Source organism: Falco peregrinus, chromosome 9, assembly GCF_023634155.1.
Source record: "Falco peregrinus isolate bFalPer1 chromosome 9, bFalPer1.pri, whole genome shotgun sequence".
NCBI classification, from domain to species: Eukaryota; Metazoa; Chordata; class Aves; order Falconiformes; family Falconidae; genus Falco; species Falco peregrinus.
Window position 1 is genome coordinate 20,162,834 of NC_073729.1, and position 21,981 is coordinate 20,184,814.

At 53.4% G+C, this 21,981-nt stretch overlaps 3 protein-coding genes and 1 long non-coding RNA gene across 9 annotated transcripts in view; 2 read left to right on the top strand and 2 right to left on the bottom strand.

Moving 5' to 3' along the window:
- The window catches only part of MYRF (myelin regulatory factor), a 64,496-nt gene extending 49,263 nt beyond the window's left edge, over positions 1-15,233 (top strand). For 3 of the 4 annotated variants that reach the window (XM_055813337.1, XM_055813338.1, XM_055813340.1), the window contains 15 exons: positions 869-1,069; positions 1,699-1,807; positions 2,057-2,166; positions 3,453-3,613; positions 4,126-4,198; positions 4,499-4,587; positions 4,775-4,843; positions 7,470-7,555; positions 7,779-7,940; positions 8,745-9,038; positions 9,626-9,713; positions 10,029-10,103; positions 10,256-10,358; positions 10,915-10,989; positions 11,247-15,233. In XM_055813337.1, the coding sequence (XP_055669312.1) occupies positions 869-1,069; positions 1,699-1,807; positions 2,057-2,166; positions 3,453-3,613; positions 4,126-4,198; positions 4,499-4,587; positions 4,775-4,843; positions 7,470-7,555; positions 7,779-7,940; positions 8,745-9,038; positions 9,626-9,713; positions 10,029-10,103; positions 10,256-10,358; positions 10,915-10,989; positions 11,247-11,333 (1,782 nt within the window). In that variant the 3' untranslated portion in view covers positions 11,334-15,233. The remainder of the gene's footprint in view (positions 1-868; positions 1,070-1,698; positions 1,808-2,056; positions 2,167-3,452; positions 3,614-4,125; positions 4,199-4,498; positions 4,588-4,774; positions 4,844-7,469; positions 7,556-7,778; positions 7,941-8,744; positions 9,039-9,625; positions 9,714-10,028; positions 10,104-10,255; positions 10,359-10,914; positions 10,990-11,246) is intronic. The other variant, XM_055813339.1, reaches the window with a different exon arrangement.
- Positions 5,608-10,906, bottom strand: LOC129785122 (uncharacterized). Its single transcript, XR_008748703.1, has 4 exons — positions 10,775-10,906; positions 10,238-10,412; positions 6,762-6,929; positions 5,608-6,461 (listed from the first exon to the last, which is right to left on the bottom strand). It is a non-coding gene; the product is annotated as an uncharacterized LOC129785122 (long non-coding RNA).
- Positions 15,234-16,385: 1,152 nt separating the features above from the next.
- Positions 16,386-17,541, bottom strand: TMEM258 (transmembrane protein 258). Of its 3 annotated transcripts, none has more exons than XM_013304023.3 (4): positions 17,419-17,541; positions 17,178-17,287; positions 16,913-17,086; positions 16,386-16,532 (listed from the first exon to the last, which is right to left on the bottom strand). In XM_013304023.3, the coding sequence occupies exons 1-3, from the start codon at positions 17,419-17,421 to the stop codon at positions 16,960-16,962; spliced, it is 240 nt and encodes a 79-aa protein (XP_013159477.1). In that variant the 5' UTR covers positions 17,422-17,541; the 3' UTR covers positions 16,386-16,532; positions 16,913-16,959. The 3 variants fall into 3 exon arrangements, with proteins under 3 accessions (XP_013159477.1, XP_005243406.2, XP_027651085.1); XM_005243349.4 differs by having other exon boundaries at positions 16,939-17,086; positions 17,419-17,461; XM_027795284.2 differs by having other exon boundaries at positions 16,921-17,086; positions 17,419-17,461.
- A 6-nt stretch (positions 17,542-17,547) lies between these two features.
- Positions 17,548-20,384, top strand: FEN1 (flap structure-specific endonuclease 1). The gene is made up of 2 exons (XM_005243350.4): positions 17,548-17,631; positions 18,243-20,384. Exon 2 carries the CDS (start codon positions 18,244-18,246, stop codon positions 19,390-19,392), a length of 1,149 nt encoding a protein of 382 aa, XP_005243407.1. The 5' UTR covers positions 17,548-17,631; position 18,243; the 3' UTR covers positions 19,393-20,384.
- The last annotated feature ends 1,597 nt before the right edge of the window (positions 20,385-21,981 follow it).

Genomic DNA, 21,981 nt, shown 5'->3' on the forward strand with positions numbered 1-21,981 from the left:
TTTGGGACCTAGGAGCAACAGCCTTGGTCTCCTGCTGTCCTGCGTGGTTCTGGTTGGGGTTGTTAGGAACAGTTCTGATAGTTGAGGTAACAGCTCAAGAAAGCAAGGATGTTCCTTTAGGGAGAGGAGCAGAGCAGGCACAGGCTTGGTTCCTGCAGAGGGAGGCTTAGATGGGGCCAGCAGATGAATGCTGAGGCTGCCTCTGTCGTAAGGGCAGGCTGGGATCTGTTCCCAGGGCTGGCAGTGGATCCCTGCCCCTGCTACTTTGCCTTGTGCTGCTGCAAAGCTCTGTCTCGCACCTCCATGGCCTCACTTGTCCTTTGCTGGCTCTGCTCTATCCACCTCCTTGCTGTCCCTCCTGCGAGGCTGGGACTGCCACAGCTCATCCTTGAGGGCTGTAATTCAGCGCGCTGCAGGCTGGAGAGGGACCCATGCCAGGATCTCATCACCTGGGCTATTCATCCCCAAAGCCCCCTCCCAGTTCTGAGGGTACTCGGATGAACATGCTCCTGTTCCAGCCAAGATCTTCCCCATCTGTTTTCCTTCTGTGGAGCAAGGACCTTGGGTGCTTCTGCTTATACCAAGCTTTGTTTCGCAGGTGTTTCGCACCCACGCTAGTGGGGACGGCACAGTGCTGCCGTGGGGTGCCTGGCACTGTCCAGGCCACTGCAGCAGCTTGGGGCTCTCTGATGTCCATCTCTTGCCGCACAGTCCTGCAATGTGCATGGAGGGATGGCTCTGTGGAGCTCTCCTGGCATCCTCACCCTGCGTACATCTCAGAGTGCCCCTGCTCAGCAGCACCACACTATTTCTATCCCCGGTTTTGCTGCTGCTGCTTTTCAGTCCCCGCTTTCTCATCTCTCCACAGGCCTCCAACCCTGGCCAGTTTGAGAGTGACAGCGATGTGCTGTGGCAGCGGGCACAGCTCCCTGATACTGTTTTTCACCACGGCCGGGTTGGCATCAACACAGACCGCCCGGATGAAGCCCTGGTGGTCCATGGCAATGTGAAGGTCATGGGTTCACTGATGCACCCTTCAGATGTCCGAGTGAAGGAGGACATCCAGGAGGTAAGAGCCAGGTAACCAGGGTAGGTTTGGGGTGATCAGGGATCTGAAGAGGCACCACAGAAGTGTGAGTGTCCTTGTGAGCCTCTTTCAGCTGCCGATTTTGACACAACCCTCATGGGCTACCTGAGCTCCTACTGACCAGATAGGAAGTGCCTTAGAAGTCTGTCTGTCCCAAACACAGCCTGTCCACCATGTCAGGGAATATTGACCTTTCCAGTGTTAGCCAGAACTAGCAAACGCAGAAGTTACAAACCTGGAAACAGGCAAGCATCTCAGATAGCCTGGGTGAGAGGCTCAGCTCTGCTCTGAAGTTCTCTCAGCTGGATGTGCCTCTCCAGAAAAGGAGGGGACAATCATATCTCGTATTTATGAGAACTGCCCCTGCCCTCTGCCTGGTTGTGCGATGGGATTCAGTCTCCTCCTGCCGAGGAACTTGTCCAGTGACAAGAACTGGAGATTAACCCCAGTGCAAACACTATTTGCCCTGAAGGCTGCCCTGGGCAGCGTTCAGGGCTGTCTCACAGAGGTATTGCCATGAGCCAGTGTGATTTGCTGTTTGGAATGGGAGTCATGGGAACTTCAGAAGCAACACCCCACTTTAAGAGTTGCATGTGTCTGTTTTGTCCCAGGTGGACACCACAGAGCAGCTGAAGAGGATCTCTCGCATGCGTCTAGTACATTACAACTACAAGCCTGAGTTTGCAGCCACGGTGGGCATTGACAACACCTCTGAGACAGGTATGGGCCCCACGTCACACCACAGCGACCTGCTTGTGTCTGCAGCGCTGCACCTCGTGTTCTGCAGCCTACGGTGGCATTTTGCTGATGGTGCCAGGCAGTGCTGCCCCGCCTGGCCTGGCAGCTGCAGCCACCTCTGCCCTGGGGCAGCCCCCTGGGCATGGGGCAGGAGAGCAGGGGCTTCTCATCACCTGAAGTTTAGGCATCTAATCAAATTCCCTTGTAACCTACTGCGCTGTTTCCACACAGGTGTCATTGCTCAGGAGGTGAAGGAGATCCTTCCTGAAGCTGTGAAGGACACCGGGGACCTGGTCTTTTCCAATGGGAAGACCCTTGAGAACTTCCTGGTGGTGAACAAGGTTGGTGGCAGCCGGGAGGGGCGAGGAGACTGGGGACACTGTGGAACCTGGCTCTGGGGAGCTGTGGAGCTGGAAATGGAAGAGAAAAATTGTGATGTCTGGGAAATGCTTCTAGGCCAACACCACCCATGAGTTTCAGACCTGGCTTGTCTTTCGGTTGTCAGGAGCAGCCCTGGGTGGAGGGCAGACATCAGCAGGGAGGAACTAGCCTGATGTTGGTGAAAGTTGGCAGCATCTCCCTCAGGAAGGGCTCCTTGTTGGCAGCCTCCTGTAGGGAGGCTCTTAGTCATAATCTCTCCTTTCTGGATAAGATAATGTGGTTATGTCAAGATAACCCAGAACACCTGGCTGCCTGACCTCTCTGTAACCTGTGGCAGCCTGTTTCTGCTCTGGACATCAAGGGGACAGCCTCCCAAAGCTGCCAGTTCTCTCCTGCATCACTCTATCCAGAGTAGGAATGGCCAGGACTGACCTTAGTGCCCTGTTTCTCTTTGTGGTAGCCTAGATCCCTGCAGTTACATTACCAGCTAGCAGTAGCTGTGAGCATGACATTTTCTGTCCCATCTGCACGTGTCCAGGCCATTGCTGTCCTTTTTTTCTGCATACAGCCCTCCTCCATGGGCTGCAGCTCAGCATCAGCCCCACAAAAGGGCTGCAGCACACAGCAGGCTCTGTGGTCTGCTCTAGCTGAGCTCTCCCAAGAGGCATCTACCTGCTGCCCACAAATTATCCGTGGTGTCCAAGATCCTCAGAGCGCAGGGTTGGACCAGCACACGAGCGAGATGTTTTGCCTCAGGGAGTGCTTGTGTGGGCGAGTGGAGCCGCAGAGCCCAAGGGTGGGTACTGGGGAGGTCTGGCTCAACTGTCTGCTGGATTATGCTGCAAAATAATTGCAACAGCTTGCACTGTAGAGCAGAGCAGGGGCAGATGGGGAGCGTTGCTCACATGGTTGGACCAAGGGCTCCTGACTGACAGTGGACTTTGTGTCTGTCCTTTGTAGCTAAGGACTCTGGATTAGCACCAGTAGGAGACAGAGTTCTCAGGGATCCCAGGCTAACATTTATTTTTTTTCTGGTTGGGCTTGAAGAGAATATCTCTTGCTCTTGCATCCAGGGGCTGTAGAGATCCAGATGTGTCACATTGGGTGTTCCTGCCCCCAGAGCTGGGTGTTCTGTAGCTTTTCCCCTGGGCAGGCCATGGGAGAGCAGTCAGGGCAGCCAGACCCACAGGAGTTGGAGTACCTCCCAATGCCAGACGACTCAGGCCACCGACCTCTTCTCTGGCAGGAGCGCATCTTCATGGAGAATGTGGGAGCCGTGAAGGAGCTGTGCAAACTGACAGACAACCTGGAGACTCGCATCGATGAGCTGGAGAGGTGGAGTCACAAGCTGGCCAAGCTCAAGCGGCTGGACAGCATGAAGTCAACTGTGAGCTCTGGGACATTCAGGTAGGGGATGCTGAGGGATACAAAGAGATGTCTCCTTTTGAGCCCAGGCAGCGCTGAGCAACAGCTCAGTTTGGGAAAGGGGAGATGGGGAGGAGTGGTGGGGTGTCGGCAGTTGTTATTTGGCCTGGGGTAGTTTCAAGGAGCTGAAATTAGTGAGACGGGTCTGGCAGACACATACCCACAGCCTGCTCTTAGCCCAGCCCCCCAAAAAAACACTATGAAATAGTCTCCGTGTTTCCCGTGAGCACCTTTCTCAGGGCAAAGAGATTCTCGTGCTACCGAAATGATCACACTGGCCCTGGTCAGCCTTTGCAGGTTTTGGGGCAGAATTCAGGCTTTCTGGGCCACAGAGCAGCACTGCACCTACCCCTGAGCAGATGAAGTGACAAGGATTTGTCACTGCCAGGCCACACAGAGATTTCTTCCCTACCAGAGAATCACATTTTTGCCTGGGATTTGCTTCGAGTGCTGCCCCTGCACAGCTCAGCTCCATTCCTCCTTTCCCCTTGCAGCCAAACGGGAAGCCAGTTCAGCCGTGCGGGAAGCGTGCCTCACAAAAAGCGGCCCCACAAAGTAGCCAGCAAGGTAAGGGGCTGCTCCCAAAGGAGCCTCATGGTGCGGGGGAAGGTGGTCTGCCTAAGAACAGCCGTCTGGGTGGTCCTCGTGTGTTCTTTTACATACGCTGCAGAGGGAGAGACCCTGTCTGCTCCCATTTCCATGATCCCTTTTGTCCACGCCCAATGAAGATGTTATATGGCTTCTGTGCTGAGGGGCTTCAGGGCTTGCAGGGGAGCAGGAAGAGCACTTGGGCTGGGCTGGGTGAGATCTGTGCAAGGACCAGAGCAGGAAGGAGTCTGGAGCTATCCTGGAATTTTTCTCTTGCAGTCTCCATCAGTTGTCCCTGAACAGGCCTGCATCAGCCAGCGCTTCCTGCAGGGCACCATCATCGCCCTGGTCATCATCATGGCATTCAGGTGAGACCATAGCCTGGGCTGCCGCTCCGCTGCCGTACAGCTCATCGGTTCGGCCCGTGCCCTCCGTGGGGTGTGTAGTGAGGGGGGTGCTTTCATGGGCTGAAAATCCCTTGGAAGCAGATCAGCACTGTGACATATCCCTCGCCCCGTGCACATCCTCAGCTTCTCCCTCTCTCTTTCTTTCCAGTGTGGTGTCCATGTCCACGCTCTATGTGCTGAGCTTGCGCAGTGAGGAGGACCTTGTGGATATCGATGGGTAGGTATTTCTGGGCTCTGTGGGAGGGATCTGGTGACTGGGGGAGTCTGAAGCACAAAAAGCGGCCGCTGCGCTGAGCACGGTTCCAGTCAGTCAAGCTGTAAAGCCAAGGAAACGCATCCGCACATCCAAGTCTGACGTCAGTTAAGCTATCTGGAGCAAGAAACGAGGAACAGAGAACAAGAAAATACCCTTTATTTGGCTGCTCACATACCCACTCGTGGCCAGTCTGCATGCTCTTTGGATGCCTCTTCAGCTGGCCTAAACCAGCAGCATCCCACTGACTGCAGTGGGGCTGGACCGGTGTGTACTGGGCAAGAGTTTTCCTCTGCCAAGTGTCCTTAGTGCAGAGAGAGCAGAGGGAACAGCCTGGCCGGCGTGGCCACGGGCAGCCTGTGCTGGGCATTCAGCTTTGGCACACTTCACCCCTGTTGGGAGCTCACGTGACCGGATAATGAGTCTCTTTTTTTCTCTCTCTTTCTCCCTGTCCTATTTCTCTCCCTCCTGTTCTGGTTACATCTCTCATCCAACTAATTTTCTTTCCATTGTGTCTTTAATTTTCCCATTCTGGTCTTTTCATTTCCATTATCTTCCATATCCTTTTCCATTCCCTGCCCCATCCTCCTCATCTTCTACCAACCCATCTTTTCTTCTCATTTCCCTTCACTGTCCTGTAGCTCTTTTGCTGTGCCCACTGCCTGTCTCCTGGCCCTCTTTCGGCACAGGGGTCCTGGGGTCCCGGTCGCTCTATGTCCACGGTATGTTACTGTTTCATTATACTGTTATTGAATTGCTGCACCCCTTCTCTCAGTTCCTCTTCTTTTTATCATCTGCACTGCAGAAGACCAAGAATCTTAAGCAAATTGAAAGCAAAGAAAGAGGACAGCAAGTGGGACTCCAGGAGAAAGGATTATGGACCCCATCAGGAAGGGGAAATTAGGTTTAGGAGACTGAAGAACCAATTAATCAAAGGCTAAATGAAGAAATAAATACAACAGGTAGAGCAGGAGCAGACAGTTTGGAAGGAGCGGAGGGAATATTTAAAAAGACTGAAGACTTGGAAGAATTAGCCAAAAAGCTGCTCTTACCCTCTCTTCATATGTGAGTAGCTTTATTGTGGAGGGTCACTCTCAAGTACAGGACATCTTACTGTGCAAAGGAAGGACAGAAAAAAACCCAAAATTATTTATTGTTTTGAGCCATCACCGCCGGGAATGTTTTAAAAGGTACCAGCCGAGGGAAAGCTGGCTGAGTTACTCATTAGGTGCAGACCTGCAAAGCACCTCCGTTAGCAGGATCTGCAGGGCTGCTGCAAAACACCTCCCTTAAAGCAGCCCCTACCGTCTGTCAACGCTCTTTGAGCAGAACACTGCACGGAGAGAGGTGAAAGGCACAAGTAATGTTTTCTTAAAAGAACTCCACAGCAGAGTGTTTCACAGGAAGCAATTTTAAAAAGTAATTGCTTGTGGGATGCAAGATAAAGCTATGCATGGGAAGTGTTGACAAGGCAGTGGAGGAACGTGAGGGACAGGGGCAGGTTTCTGGCTGGGATGAAGGCTAGCTCCAGAGGCTTGTGCCCATATTCCCTCTGGGAGACAGGCATTGCATCTCCTTTCACCTGAAAAAGAAATACGTGTAATCAGACAAGACTTGCAGGTGACTAAGTGGTACTTTGATGTCTCTAAATGAGTGAAAGCTCTGTTTATCTTTTGAGAAACCTTGACGAATGCTAAGGGGACTGGCAAGACATGGGTACAGGACAAGGCAGATGTGGGACAGCTAACACTGAACTGCTCCTGTGCCTGGGCAGGGTCTGCACAGGTAAAATCATGAACATCTTCGTTAGGAGCTCAGTAAAAATTTCTGCTCAGGGGAGAGCTACAGTATGTGAAGGCAAGAGCCTTGGTTTATCCCATACCTCTGCAGGCGGTAGCTGGTGCCCAGGAGTGGTGTTGCTCTGGGCTCCCTGTGCAGATGTGGGAGAAAAGCAGCTGGAGGCAGCGGTTCCTCCCTTCCACATCTGCCTTACCCTCAGGAGATGTCTGTGGTGTCCTCAGCTCAGGTCTTGGTAGCTCCAGTGAGACACCTGAAATTACAGGGGACGAATCTGGGTGGGATTGTGTGTGTTTCTAAAAACCAAAGTGCAGAACAGTCTGTCTCAGGGAGATAAGGGGCACCTCTCTTAGGGAACGGTGAGTGCTTGGAGCCCGTTATGGCCTCACATGTTGAGACCTGAGCGCATAAATCCACCCCAGAGATCACTGTTGTTGGAAATCAAGTCCACTGGGTACACCCTGTTCCACAGTGAGCATCGAGGGAGCAGTGCTGGTGTCCTCTGAACCAGCTGGGACTTTTTCCTGCCAGGTGTGGGACAGTCACACAGCCTGCTGCGACATTTCCTAGCTCCCCTTGCTCTCTTCATGGCTTACGTGCCTCTCCTGCCCTTCCTTCCCCAGATCACTCCAGTCTGTGCTCCTCCTCACCCTCGCGCTCTCAACATCTGCTCTTGCTCCGTGTACCTGGTCCCATCGCCCCACTCACCGCTGCAGCCGCTTCTTTCTTCATGTACAAGTGACACCATCACCCCCCGTGCTAGAGGTTTTCACCCTATTTTCCTACATTTCAGGTCAAGCCAGAACTTTGATAAGACGCAGATGGTGCGATCCACAGCTGCGTCAGACAAAGCCAGCAGCAGGACCCCCACGCAGCACGGTAGGTCACGGCAGGGCAGGGGGGTGATGGCGGGTTGTGGTGCAGGGTGGTGAACGTGGCTGCTCCGCCATGCCGAGGGGGCTTGCTGGCGCTGTGCCGTCTTCATGCCGTAGGGCCGGGGGCTCTGGTTTTGTGGAAGGGATGCTGGGGGCATGTGGTGCTGCCTTTGTTAGGTGCCTCTCGCCTTGACTTACCTGGTGTGTTCCTGCTGTTTGCCCTGCAGTCACAGCGGACATGCATGACTTGGTCTTCGGCTTACCTGGTCACAGCGTGCTGGCCTGCTTCAGCCCACCATGTTTCTCCACATGCTGCTCTGCTGCTCCCACCAATGTCTCCTCTGTTGCCCTCTCTGAGACCAGCCCTACTCATGCCACTAACCGGACAGGTAGGTACCAGCCTCAGCATCACCACCAAGGTCTGTCTTCCCATTGCATCACCTCGTATCCCCAGCCCCATCCCACCTCATGCCTTGCCTCTGCACGTTGCAAGAAGGACATGCCACCTGCCCTTCAGAACGTGCCTGGTTTCCTCCACACCCGCTGCCTGGGTTGAGAGCTGCTCCAGCAGGCAGCTGTGGGGCAGAGCAGGACTGCCGGGCTGAACAGCCTCTGCTGCCCGCGTGGCACGGTTCAGACATCCATGATCAGGTAAGTAGGGGCTGGAAGGTCCTTGGACCTGCCTGCTTTGCCAGCACAAAGTCCTGAGAGGAGACGCCAGGCCAACCAGCATGCCCAAGCAGCTGTACTTTGCAGTGTGACCTTCCCCTCTGCTCGGAGCAGGGTTCTGGGAGGCCAGGCAGTGTGCTGCCCAAGTGGGGCGTTTGCAAGCTCGCTTGCTCCATCATCATCGCTGTTGCAGGTGGAACAGCACCTCAGTCTCTGCAGAGCCATAACACCCCTGGAGTCACACCTTAACCTTGCCTTCAACACTGTGCCCTGCCAGAGCACAGGGCTGTGCCCCCCTTTGCCCCCACAGCCGGTGTTAGCTTCCCCCTGCTGCGAGGGTCCTGCCAGCCCCTTCGGGCACAGAGGCTGGGAAGGCTCAGCTGCACGCAGAGGGGGTAATACAGGAGATGACATGGGGCCAGGACCAACCCAGAGCTGGTAGCCATTCTCTCTGCACTGGCCTTGGAGGCTGGGAGTGCTGCCAGCCTCTCTGCCTCAGCACCACCTTTCCCTTCTCTTTGCAGACCAAAGTCAGACCTCACTCCTGCCGGTGACAAATATCAAAGCCAAATCCAGGGGCATCACCGGGAAAGCGACCTCCTACACCAAGTGGCCAAAGACACCTGACAGGTCTCAGAGCTTCGGCAGCCCCAATGCCAGCCCCTCCTCCCCCTTCACCCACATCCAGGGCAAATCCAAGTACATCTCCAACCTCTCGCTCTCCCGCAGCAACTCCCCACTGGGGCAGGCGCGGCAGCAGCGCAGCATCAAGCAGCCGGTGAGCGAGTGGCCCCGCACCGAGGATCCCAGCACGGATGGTAGGTGGAACCTATCTCCTGCCCTCCCTGCAGCAGCACTGTGGTCCTGGGTTCTCTCCTGGGGTATCCTCAGCCAGCCGGGACTCCTCTGCCCTGCACAGCCCTTGCTGTGTCCCCAGCCTGTAGCCTTTTTGCCCCTAGCTCTCCCAGTGCGGCCACATTCAGCCTGCAACCCTGCCCCTACTCCCCCATGCTGTCCTACGCATTCTGGCCATATTGGCCAGTTGCTGGTTCCCTTCTGAGGTTCCTGTACCCACATCTCCATTCTTACCCCCATCTTGGCTTGCTCAACCGCATCTAAATCAGATTTAGAGGAAGAAACATGCAGATTCAGCCACGCTGGCAGCAGAGAGAAGGGAGCGTGGATGACCAGCCCTTGGTACAGTGTGGGGCACCCCCTCTCTGGGCTCTCCGTGGCTGAGCATGGTGTTAGTGCAGTTCTGCGGCAATCTGACCCCCTCTCTGATTCCACGATGATAAGAAAAGGTGCTCTCTGTGCCAGGCAGCCCTTCCAGCCCTTCTCACTTCAGGGTACCCCAGCTGACATCCCTGTGCTGTTCCTAAATAGCCTGTTCTCCCACCCACAGGGCCAAGCCCAGTGCTGCACTCCATCCGCATCGTGGAAATCAATATGGCCATCCAGCCCCAGCACTGCGTCACCGTCGACGCATGCAGGTGAGTGAGGCAGGGCTGGTGGCAGCACTGCAGGAGTGCCGGGGCAGGAACTAAACGGGTGGCTCCTGGAGCCTTGGGTGGCTCTGTCACCTCAAGGCAGCCCATGCTGTACCCAGGGCAGAGGAGCTGGGGCTCCGAGTCCTTCCCTCAGAGTGCAGGAAGAGTGTGTTTGGTGATGAGCTCATCCTTGGGAACCAGCCTGGGAAGCCCCCCTCTCTGAAGTGTCATCCCAACGGAGACCTGGGGGCTATGCTGCCCATCTCACAGCCGCCCAAAATGCTGCAGCGAGATCTAATGCTCTCTCTGTGTCTCTAGGACTGGAAACTTCACTTACCGCATCCCTGTCAACCAGCTGACAGCAGCGAACACCAACCTGACCCTGGAGATGAAGTGAGTGGATGGGGCTCAACTCTGGGGCATTTCTGTCCCCTGCAGCTGGTGGGGTACTGTGCCATGTGGCCATGGCATCTCCTGCCTGAGCCGGCAAAGAAGACGGCAGCGGCAGCTCCCTCCCAGGCTCTTACCGTGTCTTATCTCCCCAGCTCCTCCTCCGCTGTGTCCGTCTCCCTTTGTGGCCTTGTCTCCAGTGACCCCTGCCAGGATGCTGTGAGCGGGAACAGCTCCACCGATGCCACAGACGCACAGGTAGGCTCACAGAATCCACACATGTGAGGTGTCACCCCAGTGTGCCACCGATCCCTACAGAAAGGGACTAGAGCAGCCTGGCTGGGGCAGCGCAGCAGTTGCCGGAGGGAATTCATGCTCAAACAGCCATGCTCTGCACTGGCTGGTGTCAGCGTACTGCAGATGTCCCTGCACCCGCCAGCACGGAGGTGGCTAAACCTGATAGATGTGGTCACTCAGAGGAAACCATCCCACCCGACCCCTTTGCAGATGAGCCCCAGGACTGTGGAAAAAAGACCAGGCTGTAAGATGCCGTAACGTGTCCTAATGAAACCCCTTCAGGGGGATTTTGCAGGTCTGCATGTGCGGAGCCTGCATCAGACCCTTCCTGCCCTCAGGTACCTCCTTGCCCCTCTCGGTGCAGCTCCATTGCTCACCTGGGAGGTGCTGGTCCTCCAGAGACAGCCACAGGGTCACTCAGCAGCACAGGGTTGTGCATTTTCTTGCCGGTCTGGCCTGGGAGAACATCCCCCAGTGCTCAGCCCTGATCTCATCCCAGCTATTCTTTCTTCCCCAGGAAACAATGCACCGTTGGCCCCTTGTGATGATGTCTTTCCGGGAGTTCACCTACCACTTCAGAGTAGCACAGCCTGTGAGTACCAGCATCTGCTTTGTCTTTCCCCTTGTCCAGGGCCGAGTGGGTGGAGAGCAATGGCACCGTAGCAGGTTTAGGAGCCACACGGTGCTGAGAGCCTCCCACAGCCTTCTCCAGCATCGTTGTCGTCTTCCAGTTACATGGGTAGCAAGGGTGTGATTTTTCTCTGCTCCAGCACATAATTCGGGCACAATTCCCCCTCAGAGCATGTGTCCTACCTGCCTCTGTAAGCTCTTTTTCTCGCTCTCTCACAGGACCGAGCCAACTGCAGCACTGCTCCCGAGCAGATGGGACACCTTTTCACTGACTATTACTTTCAGTTTTATTGGCTCTGTGAGTGAGTCCTGGCAGCACCAGTGCCCTCTGGTTGGAGAGAGGAGGGAGACTGGTGACACTGGGGAGACTCCTGTACGCCATCCTCCACTAGCCCCCAGCCCCACCTTACCCCTGTCTCCCGCATGGGGCGTGGAGCTGGTTTGGTTGTGGCTGGTGACGCAGGCGCTGAAGCACGGCACGCGCAGAACATAGGACCTAAGCCACAGAAACACAACCAGCCCCCTGGTATCTCCCGGGCTCACCACGCACCGACTCCCACCATCCCACGCTGCCCTGACCTTCCCTCATGGGGATGTTTTTGTCCTCAGTCACTTCTCCCTCCCCTCGCAACACTGGATTCAAAAGCATTACACTGGACTGAACGTGGACGGGTCTGCCGCGTCCCAGCGCGCGGATGGGAGCTCCATCCTGTACTGGCCCAGTGGTCCCAGATGTACCACACATCAGTTCTTCGCAACACTGGAATTGCTCAACACTGGAGCCCTTTCCAAGAGCGAAACGCTGGAGTTTGGCCTGGAAAGGAAGGCTGTGCCTGGACATACTGGAAGTTGTACACTGGAGTTGCTGTTCCTTCTAGTTGGCCCAGGGCCATCCCCCGCCCCACTCCACAGACCCCCGGAGACCCCCAGACCTGCAAATGGACTGTCCTCTGTGGACAACAAGAGAAGGTGCAGCTTCAAAGTTAGCCCTGTCTGTCCCCCTCCTCACTGTGCTCTAACTTTCACCATATCCATGTCTGGATGGATAAACTCAAGAACCCCACTAAAGATGCTGCTGAGGCTGTGCCCAGGCCAAACCACGCGTGGGGACACTTGCCATCAACCTGTGGGAGAAAAAATTACCCTGAGTTATCTACACTAAGCGTTGTGGGACCCATTTTTTTTTTCATTTGGCAGCAACGTGTGGCCTCTGGCAGGGTGTGGAGCTGCCTGGTTGGCTGTCAAGTCAATGCAGCCACCTCTGCCCAGATGTGCAGAAGAGAAACCACTGGCAAAGCCTGGTGTGCCCTGCAGAGCAAGGCTGAATCGCTGGGGACATATGATGTGGCTTCACTGCACCCCCTGGCTCACAGATCTCCACCAGGCACTGAGGACGCTGATCATCTCCCACAAAGCGGGGGAATGGCAGTGACTGTGGGCCCTTGCTGTCACTGTTCTCAGAAAGCAGTTATGTTCAGTGTATTTTGGGTATTTTACTGTTACAAGTTCTTAACTTGCTAAACTACTGAATTTTATTTTTTTTTTTAAGCCGTATAAAAATGGGTCTCTTAATTTTGTCCCTGTTGAGCTATGTGTGTCTCGCATAGGAAACCAAAGGGGGCCACTGCTAAGCTCCGCATTAAAGTTTGACTGCTACAGCGGTGCTGGGACATGTCAGACTGACTCACCAGCGCGTGCACCCTCCTCCCCATCCTGCTCCAGCGCTTCTTGCTGAAAAGGAGATATCTGCGTTCCTGGAAGCTGAGCCACCACCAGGTTCTTATGTCTGAGGTGCATTTCTCTAAGGAAAGAGCAGCCACCGCTGGGGAAGGTGAGGGGGAAACGCCACTCACCAGTCCCAAAGCACGCTCTAAAGCTGGCTTCAGAGAAGAGCATGCCTCGCCCCTGGCAGCACTGCCACACGACGTAAGCAACTCGCACCAAACTGGTTTTGGGCAACTGCATCAGGCTCTGGCTGCTGCATTTTGTTGCCTTCAGCAGAGACAGATGCAGGAATCCCTCCCTCTGCCAGCTGCAGGCCACGCTGTTACCAGCACTGAGGAGCGCGTGGCTGGCTCCGCTGCTCTGGAGAAATAAGCTGCAAAGACATTTATTTTACCTAGATAGAGATGGTTCCTGTGCACGTCTCGTGGGACCCTCCGTGGCCTTTTCTCCCCAGTCTGGGCAGCGATTTTCTCTCCTGGCACCCATTTCAGAACTTCTGAGCTTGTCCCAGCAAAGCAGCCACAGCCCTCCTCACGACATTGCTAGGAGCTGGCATCTCTGCCACCAAAGCTTTTTATTTGTAGGGTGGTTTCAAGGTCAGGTTTTCACGCCTACAGGCAGCAAACACTTAACTACACGTCAGTGATAGTCTCCAGTTACTAAAATGCACTGAAACCTGGGCAGGCAGGAACCAGTGGTGAGCAGGGAATGCCGAGCAGCCAAGCAGGAGTGAAGCTAGGGGGCTACCTGGCTTTGGGGAGCTCAGCGGGAAAGCAAGAGGTCCCAAGGCTTGGGAGCACCTACACACAAGCAGGTCAGCTCCATGCTCAGCAGGATTCTGTTTCTCCCTGCAACTGGGAAGGAAACCTTCCGATGTAGCTCTCTGGAGAGGCCGCTCGGTGCTCTTCACCCGACCCGAGCTTTTTTGCTTTGCCTTAAACTGGGAAGTTCAACTTTCCCTGGCAGCTTTTTATTCTCCACTTGGCAATCAGTGGCCCAGGTCTGGCATGTCTTTATTCAGGGGAGCGATGCCACATGCTCTGCGACTTCTGCTCAGCTGAGAGGTAGCCTTCTCAAACCTGCCATTTTCCCCTGTATGGTCGAGCTGGGCTAAATGCCTGCTCACGCATTTAGCCCTTGAAGAGGTAATGGGCAGCCAGAGCTGAAAGCACTGCCTGCAATCACCACCACCAGCCCACCCCCTCGCTGGTGGTTTTGGCTGAGGTCAGCCGAGACCCACAAGAACATCGCACTCTGCTACAGGGAAAGCCACTCCTGGAGGGGAGGAATCAAGCAATCACTAGAAACGTGCTAGCAGTGGTGGCCCAAGAGGAGATGGGAGCCTCTCAGGTATCCCTGCGATGCTTAGCCACGGGGGTTTACAAAGGCCCCTGGCAAACCAAGTGCCTAAGGGCTACAGCAACATCTCTAGTGCCTTTATCTGCTAACAGGACAGCAAGAGGGAACAGTGGTTTCCCACACATACGTAAAATGCTGCGTGCCTCCAACAGTGGCCAGTTAACTTAAGAACCGAGATGAGGCAACACCTGAAGTGCAATGCTGGCCCTACCCACGGTGCAGCTGTTTCACAGGAGAGCAGTACCGGGCTGACAGCAATCCCTGGTATCAAAAGAGAGGGGTTCCGAATGCAGTTTTTAGTGTCTTACATCACAATAGTATCCTTTGACTCAAAAAGGATATCACGAAGCATATGCCAGTTCCGCCAGCTGCAGCACAGCAAGGCACAAACAAGCTCAGAAGGGGTTTGTAATTCTTTGAGGGTCACAGGATTGCTTCTAAGCCCGTGGAAAACAGCTGTTTGCATAGACTCCCCCCAAAGGTGTCTCTGCCCTAACCGAAGACGCATTCCCCATCCCCAATCAGTCACAAGAGAGTTAACAATCAGGCCTTTCCCCGCATGAGACGGAGGGAGCTCTGAGCCAATGTCTCCAGCCACACCACAGGGGAAAACCCTTTCTTTCCGCTGGAAACCAGACGCTTCATCTCTCTAGACATTCTTGGCAGGAAGGAAGACAAGTGTGGAAACGAGGCCACTTGCCAAAGTTTGGCTGTTTCAGAGTTTGTTTCAAAAGCAAATTCACAAACATTCTGTCCTACTGTTGGAGCTTAAAGCCTGTAAATAGAGACTATGCCACCACTGCAAGAATTAAGAAAAAAGAAAAAAAGTAAAGCACTAATTTTTTTGGTTTAAATGTTGCTGTCACAGCTTTAATCACTGTATATTGCCAGCAAGTTTGTAGAGTCGCATTCTTAGCGGGTATTATTGATTATCGGTTTTTATTTGTGGGGAACAAGCGTGGTTTCCCTCCTTCCTTTCTGATTTATATTTATATTTTGCTGAATTTGAGTGCTGAGTCTTCTCATTCCCCACTTTTTTTGTTTGGCTTATTTAGACTTTGTTTTATGCTGGAAGTAAATATGCCCATATAAATAAATATATAAATACTGCTTTGTATCCAAGGACGGCTCCTGGCGCGTTCCTCCCTTGCTACGAAGTAACAGCCTTTCAGTTCAATAGCTATAAAACCACTTCCCACAAGACAGAGGAACCCCCGTGACATTCATCGGTGGGTGTTTCCGGACGTGCCCATGGAGGGTCCTGTCTGGGTCAGAACAGCCCCAGCCCGTGGCTGCTCACCGCTACACAGCATGCTTTAGAACAGGTATTAAAAAACAAAGAGCTCTCATTGCTCACGTTTCAAGGTCAGAGGCATCTAAGAGTATCCGCAGAGGGAAAGCTTCCTTCCCAAACAGGAAATTAGGGCTTTAAATCTGTAAGCTACCTGTGGCATTTCTGATTTTGAAATCTAATTGCTTTGAAAGCTGGGCTACACATTCAAAGCCACCTATGAAAATAGTTATGAATGCCATAAACAACTCCTCTTTTATAGGCAAGGCAGTTAATTCACTATTTAACTGAAGAGCATATCCAGTTACAAGATTATTCTGTCCTGTACTTCTCAAGCATTCCTCCCAAAACCTCATTTCCCACAACCACAGCTTGTGTCACCCACTGCGGTGCCCACCAGACAATTATTCTTGCTTTGCACCTGAGACACCACATCAGCGCACTACCAGGCTGCTTCACCCAGGCCAAATGATTCCTCTGCCCAGCCACTGCTGCCACCCACGTGCCTCAGGAGCACGGAGCCTGGCAAAAAAACCCAGGACTGGGTGTTTCCATCAGCTTTATTTCTAACACAGGAGGTCCCCAGCATGCACTGCCGACAGTTAGTAACCATCTGGGAATGGTCCCTGCCGCTCTCCACTTTGCAAGTGGCCCTGAGCACTACTGAGCCACTCAGCTGCTGGCTTGGGATGAGAATGGGCACAGCCTTCCAGAAGAAGAGCGAGGAGATGTGACGGTAATAAAGGCTGAGGGATTAGAAAAGCAGGCTTAGGAAGAAGCAGGAAGCATTTGATTTCTAGAGTCTAGCTGAGACAGGGCATAGGGGGGCACTGAAACGCTTCTGGGCATACACAGCTATGGAAATCTATGATAAACACTGGGCCCATCCTAAGGCACATGGATTTTGTGCCAATATCAAAGCGGTCTGGAAAAGCCAAGTGAAAAAATAAAAAGTATGTAAAAGACAAACCATGAGTCCAAAGGCAGGTGCACCACAGAGCCAGCTTTATTCAGGTTTGGTTTGCTGGGTTGGCAAAAGTCACTCCGCAAGAGCACAGTCCATGCCTGGTGCGGGCTTTGATGTTGAAGTATAAAAGAAATATAAAAAGAGCTTCTGCAGGGCTGCCCACCTAGAGACAATGAGAGATGGAGAAGGTCAGTAAGATAGCATTCCCCAGGGCCAGAGTCTGTGGCTACCAAAGCCACAGAGCAAAGGCCAACACCCAGCACATGCAATTGCTTGCTGCCTCAAACAGGGACACAGGCCCGTTCTACCCATGGTTAACAGCCGGGCACAGCAGCCTCCTACAGCCGCCCAATGGCTGCCACACAGCTTGGAGCTGCAACGCTAAAGCCGAAGGGCTGCTGCTGGGCTGAGGGCCCAGCCTTTCACACATCTTTTCTACCCCTGAAGAAAAATGGCTTTTGTAAAGATCAGCCGTCACGGGGCTGCATTTCCCCCCCCCCCCCCCCAGGTGCAGGCAGAGCATGAAGACCTCTGGGCGCTTACAGACATACGGATTCATGAGACAGTACCAGTGCTCCTCCAGCCGGGCCTCAGACGTAGATACCGACCCACAGCAGCAGGAAGAGAACGCCAAAGCCCATGAAAAGCGAGGCCACCAAGGAGATCAACAGCTCCTTGTAGATGTCCCGCGTGTACTTGGTAGAGGTCACCTCGTAGCTGCAGTGTGGGGGTTAAGGCGGTAACGGAGGCAAAGCCAGGCGAGGAACCCCCCCGCCCCTACCCCGCCTCGGCTCCAGCCCGGGGATACACGAAGAACCAGGCGGTGAAGAACATGCCGATGGCCAGGAGCACCACGGTGAGGTGCGGGAAGACAGCCGGGTTCACCGGGCTGGTGTACCTGCTCATCGCCTCCAACTCCTGCGGGGACACGGCGGTCAGCGGCGCCGCCAGGGAACGCGGCTGGGACGGGACGGGACGGGACCGGGACCAGCCCCAGCCCCAGCCCCGGCCCCGGGACCGGCCCCCGGCCCCCGGCCCCCGGCCCTCACCATCCCGCCCAGGCCCTGGTTCCGCTCCTGCGCCGACACGTCGCCTCCGCTCCCGCCGCTGCCCGGCCCCCCGCCGGAAGCGGAAGGCAGAGCGATGGCGGGGCGTACCGGGGTGGTGGGCGGGGCGAGTGGGAGCCGTTCGCTATTGGCTCCGCCGGCTCCCGGCGGGTATTGCGGCGGCGCGCGGGAGTGGTGGCGGGATCGAGCTGCAGGGTAATGGCGGCTGGAGGGGCTGTCGCGGGCCAGAGGGATAATGGCGGCTTGGAGGGGCTGAGGCGGGGGATAATGGCGGCTGGAGGGGCTGAGGCGGGCCTGGGGTGGGTATCTGTGGGCCGGGAGAGGCCACAGGAGAAAGAGGGGTAACGGTGAGGCTGGGGGAGGCTGTGATTAGAAGAGGAGGATAAGGGCGGGCCCTGAGGAGCGGGGGAACAGCAGGCTGGGGGCGGCCGAGGTGGGAAGAGAGATGCGGGTTAATGGTGAAACCAGGAAACAGGGAGGTGGGAACGTGGGGTTAATGAGACCTGGATGGCTGTATGGTGGAGCCGGGAGAGGCTGAGGTAGGAGAGGGGGGTAATGATAGGCTTGGGCAGGGGATAACGGTACGCTGGGAAGGCTGAGGTGGGGGCATAATGGTGGGCTGAGGCTGGAAGCTTCGTGATGGCAGCCAATGGAGACCGCAGCCATGGGGTAATGGTTTGCAGGGGAAGCTGTCACCTCCCTGTGGTTCCCCCTACAAAGGTGGTACACCACAGCCCAGCTGTTAACCCCCAGCACCTTGTGTGGGCAGAGGCTGATCCCAGGATGATCCCTTTTCTGTTTCCCAGGATGGGAATCCACGGCCTGGCCAAGCTTATTGCTGATGTGGCTCCTGCTGCCATCCGGGAGAATGACATCAAGTCTTACTTTGGCCGGAAGGTTGCCATAGATGCCTCCATGAGCATTTACCAGTTCCTGATCGCCGTGCGGCAGGGTGCCGAAGTCCTTCAGAATGAGGAGGGTGAGACCACAAGCCACCTGATGGGCATGTTCTACCGAACCATCCGCATGGTGGAGAATGGCATCAAGCCAGTTTATGTCTTTGATGGCAAGCCCCCACAGTTGAAATCAGGGGAGCTGGCAAAGCGGACTGAGCGCCGGGCTGAGGCAGAGAAACACTTGCAGGAGGCTCAGGAGGCCGGGGAGGAGAATAACATTGAGAAGTACAGCAAGAGGCTGGTCAAGGTGACACAGCAACACACTGATGAGTGCAAGAAATTGCTAACGCTGATGGGCATCCCCTATGTGGAGGCGCCAGGGGAGGCTGAAGCCAGCTGTGCTACCTTAGTGAAGGCGGGGAAGGTCTATGCAGCTGCCACGGAAGATATGGATTGCCTGACCTTTGGCAGTCCCGTGCTGATGCGGCATCTTACTGCCAGTGAGACAAAGAAGCTGCCCATCCAGGAGTTTCACCTGAACCGTATTCTGCAGGATCTAGACCTGACCTGGGAACAGTTTGTGGATCTGTGTATCCTCCTGGGCTGTGACTACTGCGAGAGCATCCGCGGCATTGGGCCCAAGCGTGCTGTTGAGCTCATCAAGGAGCACAAAACTATTGAGAAGATCGTTCAGCAGATAGACACCAAGAAGTACCCGCTGCCTGAGAACTGGCTGCACAAAGAGGCCCAGAAACTCTTTTTAGAGCCTGATGTGGTCAACCCCGACGCTGTTGAACTGAAGTGGACCGAGCCGAATGAAGAGCAGCTCGTCCAGTTCATGTGTGGGGAGAAGCAGTTCAATGAAGACCGGATCCGCAACGGGGTCAAGAGGCTGAGCAAAAGCCGGCAGGGCAGCACGCAGGGCCGGCTGGATGACTTCTTCAAGGTGACGGGCTCCATCACATCAGCCAAGCGCAAAGAGCCAGAGACCAAGGGATCAGCAAAGAAGAAAGCCAAGACCAACAATGCTGCGGCCACAAAGACCAAAAAGGGAAAATAGCCAGACTGGCCAACCACAAACCCCTGCGACTGTGGGTTTTATGCTCAACCAGGAATTTTAGGTTAATAACAAACAGTCATCTTTCTGTCCTGCATGTTAGTGCTAGGGAGGATGCTGCTAAAATGTTTCCCGACAAGGCTAGGTTAGTGAATCAGATAAGTGTCTTCCTGCGCAGCAGTAGTAACATATGAGGCTAGGAGAGAAGAGAGCTGAAACCACTGCAGCATCAGGGCATTGGGGGGTGGGGGGCGGTGAGGAGCCAGCGAGTCACGTTCAGTAGCAGCATTCATTGCTTTTCATTGGTTTGAGACTTTGGATGAGGAGACCAGAGGTAATACCCAGGTTGTAGAGTTGAAGGGAGGTGCTGATCAAAAACACCCTCTCTGATTTAAGAAATAAAAAGTGGAACAGCTATAGTGAACTGGGTACACATAGTAGCGAGATTTCTGTCTGTCACCATCCAGAAAGAGGTAGGTGCAAGCAGCAGAGGCTGAAGGAGAAACTGGGGAGATGTGAATGGAAGGCAAGCTGGAGTTGGCAAGGGGACTTGAAATTAAGAGGTAAACTTCTCTCTTTAATGGATATTGGGTGTAGGTTCTTTCTTCCTTTATTGTAGTCACTTTTGTCACTTGTTTTTTTAAAAAAAGAAATTGTAATCCCAATTCCAGCTAAGTTCTGGTCCACTCTTAGTGCACAAACTGAGGAGAAGCTGAGCTGAGCCTACAGCAGTCCAAGCCTGAATTTTGCTGCTAGTTTCTGTTTTATGTTTAGAAAGAAAAATGTCAATAAACCTTGAATGGAAGCATATTCGCTCCCTGATGTCCTGAGGCATCCTTCCACATTATACACAGAGACAGATCCCAGACTAAGAAATGAGATGGTGCCTCTTTTTTTTTTTTTTTTTCTTCCCCTTTTCTGTATTTTGCGTAGTCTTTTCCTCTTGTCAAAGCAATGTGCTTGGTTTTGTTTTAAGAATAAAGTTTATACACAAATACAGTGTTTCTCATTCTCTGGAGAAGTGGCTTAAACCTTGTTGCTGAAGGTTGCACAGGTAACGAAAAATGCCAGTTTTAGAGCAAAACCTATTAGTGACAATAGCCAACAAATCAAGCACAGGCTTGAATACAGGAAATACAAATTGTAAGCATTTGGATGCTTTGTAGACATCAAAAATCTGTGGGTCAGCTCTCTGCCAATTTAAAATGAGAAGCTGGGCTGGCTTCACAGGGGAATTCCTTTAACATCACTAAAATGATCCTGATTCTTAAGCCACCTCAGAAATTTTCATAAATGTAGTATGAAGGAAGGTGCTGTGCATAGAGCTTGAGCTGGGTGCCCTGCCTAGCTCCAACTTGCCAGCGCAGAGCACCCAAAACTTTTAAGTCTGCTTCTCTGATCTGGTGGTTTTCACAGGGGCTCAGCCTAACCTTAATTCCAAGCCCTAAGATTGAGAACTTCTGGCAAGAAGCAGCCTCGAGGCTTCACATGAGGGCAGTGGTAGCCAGTGTGCTTCAAGAGAGTCATCTGTGCTCCCCCAAGTGTCAGTGCAGCGGGCACTTACCCCCTCTTGCAGAATCTCGTCCAGAAAGCCAGGTAAGTGCTGCAGAGAAAAATCAAGATTTTAAAATCAATAGGCAGATGATGTTTCATCACCTGTTCTGTACATTTCTGTATTTAACAAGGCTTTTATCTGCCAGTATTTGTGCTTTCAGTCCTAAATCATTGTCACTGAGCCACAAGCTTTTGTCCCTCAATTGGAAAAACCTGCTCAAACAGTTTAAGCAACTTCGAAAGTCACTGGTTTGTCTTTTCTAACGGAGATGAGCCTGGGCTGAGTTCTTGGCATAGTTTACCCAGAAGGTGTTGTTGGTGGCGTAGTTTGAAATCTTGGCTCTTCTCAGACCTTTTCCTGGCCACCACATCCTGCTCCCTCTGTCCTTCCTCTCCCTCCCTTGCCTTTGCCCCTCCCACTACCTTTAATTTCAAAATGCAGTAAAGACAAAAAACTGGGATTGTGTTTTCTCAACATGTATTCTCTTAAATGTTTCAATTATTTGTTCTAACAGGAGCTTCTTAATCCAGTATTTCTTAATTATCTGTGAATGCCTTCATTGTGACCATGTGGAAAGGTACAGTGAAATGGTTTTGTGGCAAGCGAATGAAAATTTATTTAAAAGAATATTTGGAACTAAGAGTCAGGAAAATGCTTACAGCAAGGAAGTAAACTTAAGTTAGCAGCAGGAAAAAGAAACTGCAGTGACAGTTCAGCCTGATCCTGGCCCCCACAGCTGGCTGCAGAGCCCTCCATCCCACCCACTTCTTGCTGACCTGACCAGCATTTAGTTCATCGCCTTATTATGCATCACTTTAATAAAGTGACAAAAATAGCTCCAGGAATGAGACAGAAATAAACGATTAAACATTTCTAAAAAATTCTAACAGTCTTTGACACCTACCTTTAATTTACCTAAAGGAACAAGGTTGTTTGTTGCCTGCCATTTTGTCAAGGGATGCACACAAAGAAACATTTAACTTAATATAATTTCTCTAATGAATCTCAAGTGAAAGCACAAGCATGATTGGAGATAT

Excerpts from the sequence above, each read along its gene's own strand:
- TMEM258 (XM_013304023.3), bottom strand. Across the intron at positions 17,087-17,177 it reads TTCACCGCCTGGTTCTTCGT|CTACGAGGTGACCTCTACCA; the intron begins GTATCCCCGGGC and ends CCCACACTGCAG.
- FEN1 (XM_005243350.4), top strand. The coding sequence starts at position 18,244 with ATGGGAATCCACGGCCTGGCCAAGCTTATTGCTGATGTGGCTCCTGCT.